Source organism: Triticum aestivum, chromosome 2A, assembly GCF_018294505.1.
Source record: "Triticum aestivum cultivar Chinese Spring chromosome 2A, IWGSC CS RefSeq v2.1, whole genome shotgun sequence".
In the NCBI taxonomy this organism is placed as follows: Eukaryota; Viridiplantae; Streptophyta; class Magnoliopsida; order Poales; family Poaceae; genus Triticum; species Triticum aestivum.
In genome coordinates this window covers 15,669,261-15,671,863 of record NC_057797.1, presented here as the reverse complement: position 1 = coordinate 15,671,863, position 2,603 = coordinate 15,669,261, and the positions used below count along the sequence as shown (strand labels likewise).

Below are 2,603 nucleotides of genomic sequence, written 5' to 3'. Positions count from 1 at the left end.
ACTATTTACTTTGTACTCCAATTTAACAGTTTCCTGTGAATGTGTCTGTCGCTATCTTCGTCACTTTTTTCTTATGAGGTGCATGAATGTCAATCTCTGAGAAAAGATGGTCCATCAGGCAACCATATATTTCTTCGATCCACACGTGCTGAAAACGTGACAGGTGACCTGCCCGCGCACAGCGACGGCTAAGGCATCCACTCATGTTCTGTCAATACCTACCCGGGCTAGTATTATATATATGCTTTGCCATCTTGTCTATCACTTACTAAGCTGACAACGCACGAGCTGATTGCTCGCAAATAAGCTGCCTGCCATGGAGTGGTGGCTCACCTTATGTTTGATAGCCCTATCCACGCTACTTGCCCTTTGGTTTTCTGGTTGCAGGAGCAAGTCCATGAAGCACCTGCCTCCTCCTGGGCCGTGGACTCTCCCGGTCATCGGTAGCCTCCACCACATCCTGAGCGCCTTCCCACACCGTGCCCTTACTGATCTGGGTCGCCGACATGGGCCAGTGATGCTCCTCAAGCTAGGCGAGGTCCCCATCGTGGTGATCTCCGGCGCCGAGGCGGTGGCCCAGGTGTTCAAGGCCAATGATGTCGCCCTGTCGAACCATAGTTCCTCCAGGTTGCAGGACATCGTGGGCTTCGGCGGTAAGGGCATCTTGTTCGCCCCCTATGGTGAGCACTGGCGTCAGATGCGCAAGGTATGTATCACGGAGCTCCTCAGCACCAAGCAGGTGAAGCGCATGGAGGGGATCAGGGCCGAGGAGGTGGGAAACCTCATCCGCTCCATCAACACAGCAACAGCTGCCGGCGCAGCCGTCAACGTCAGTGAGATGGTGTCGGTGCTCAGCAACGACATTGTGACACGGGCGGTGTTCGGTGGCAAGTTCGCACGGCAGGAGGAGTACCTCCACGAGATCGGCAAACTCATGGATCTGATAGGAGGCTTCTGCCTCGTGGACCTCTTCCCCTCGTCTTGGCTGGTGCAGTGGTTCAGCACTGCCGAGCGCCGTACAAAGAGGAGCTGTGATCTCATCCAGAGCATCATCGCCGACATCTTTGAGAAGCGCAAGGCGGCGCGAGCTTCCCGTCATGGCCCCTACAGCGACGATGAAGAAATGCTGAACGTGTTGCTCAGGCTGCTGGAGGAGGATTCGCTGGCCTACCCTCTAACCACAGAGATTATAGTCACCGTCATGTTTGTGAGTATTTTCCTCTTAGTCCCTCCCTAACCATTTGTCCATGGATGCACTATGTGATGTCCACATATCATATAAAAACAAGTTAAAATCCTTGCTAGGTTACTCCAAAAATAATAGGCTTTATTTGCATCATCCATCAAGGTTTTCAGGAGGGCCCGGGGTGCTCTTTCTATTTATATGAAGTACAAGAAATTAACCACGTTATTTGGGATATGGGGCCAGAAAACTGTTCTTAGTAGGTACACTGCTCAGTTAATTAGACAAATAGCGAACACACATCTTGGCAACAGGCGTGAGAGTACAGAAAAATTTAATGTCAATACATAATAGATACTGTTTAAAATAATTATTCATATCAAATGCAGCATTATTTTCTAAGAATATAAACTCTTTTGTGGATGATACATAATAATTATACATATATAACATAAAATCGTCATTTCCAGGACATGTTTGGAGGTGCCACAGAGACTACAGCAACCACTTTGGTGTGGGCTATGTCAGAACTCATAAGACACCCTAATGTTATGGCTAAGGCGCACTTAGAGGTTCGAGAGGTACTAGGTGAGGGTCGAGCTATCATTGGCAATAGCGATCTTGCAGAACTCCACTACTTGCGGATGGTCATCAAGGAGGTTCTTAGATTGCGTGCACCTGGTCCTTTAATCCCCCGCAGGACGAGAGAGAACTGCAATATTATGGGTTATGACATCCCTAAAGATACCAATGTATTCATCAATGTCTTCGCAACTTCCCGGGATCCTCAATATTGGGACAATCCTGAAGAGTTTAATCCAGAGAGGTTTGTGAACAAGAATGTTGATTATAATGGGACATATTTTGAATTCACTCCATTCGGAGGTGGGCGAAGGAAATGCCCTGGAGTAGGCTTCGCTTCGTCAATTTTGGAGATTACTTTGGCAAACTTTCTGTATCACTTTAATTGGACGCTTCCGGGCGGAGCCAGCTCAGTGTCACTGGATATGTCTGAGAAATTCGGGGTCACTGTACGTAAAAGGTCTGACCTATGGCTCAAGGCTATTCCACACGTATGCTCCAAAGCAACACATATATAGATCCACCTCAGGAGACATGGATGCCCATATTTGTCGCATATTGTACGTTTATGTTTACATTAGAATAAGAGGACCTCATTGGATAATTTGCAAAAATAGGATGCGATTATGGGCCAAAATGAAAGTTCAAAGTTGTGAATGCATGATATCAGGTTAGCAGCTCCTATGTATCACCTCGTGTGTCCAATTATGGGGATGCTATAATTAGTGATTATATGTTAAGTGTTTCTTCTTTGTCAAGCTTCCATTGAATATTTATTAAGTAGTCTACCAATGCAACTCCTTCTTTTTGCTATAACTATTCTAACTACCAAAGTGGC

The 2,603-nt window shown here is 46.8% G+C and overlaps 1 protein-coding gene across 1 annotated transcript; it reads left to right on the top strand.

Annotated features, from left to right (window-relative positions):
- The first annotated feature begins 288 nt into the window (after positions 1-288).
- LOC123184296 (zealexin A1 synthase) lies at positions 289-2,464 on the top strand. Its single transcript, XM_044596442.1, has 2 exons — positions 289-1,207; positions 1,654-2,464. Exons 1-2 carry the CDS (start codon positions 317-319, stop codon positions 2,281-2,283), a joined length of 1,521 nt encoding a protein of 506 aa, XP_044452377.1. The 5' UTR covers positions 289-316; the 3' UTR covers positions 2,284-2,464.
- The last annotated feature ends 139 nt before the right edge of the window (positions 2,465-2,603 follow it).

Bases quoted from the DNA above. Each gene is read 5' to 3' on its own strand.
- LOC123184296 (XM_044596442.1), top strand. From the start codon at position 317: ATGGAGTGGTGGCTCACCTTATGTTTGATAGCCCTATCCACGCTACTT. The intron at 1,208-1,653 runs GTGAGTATTTTC...CGTCATTTCCAG, and splicing joins TTATAGTCACCGTCATGTTT to GACATGTTTGGAGGTGCCAC.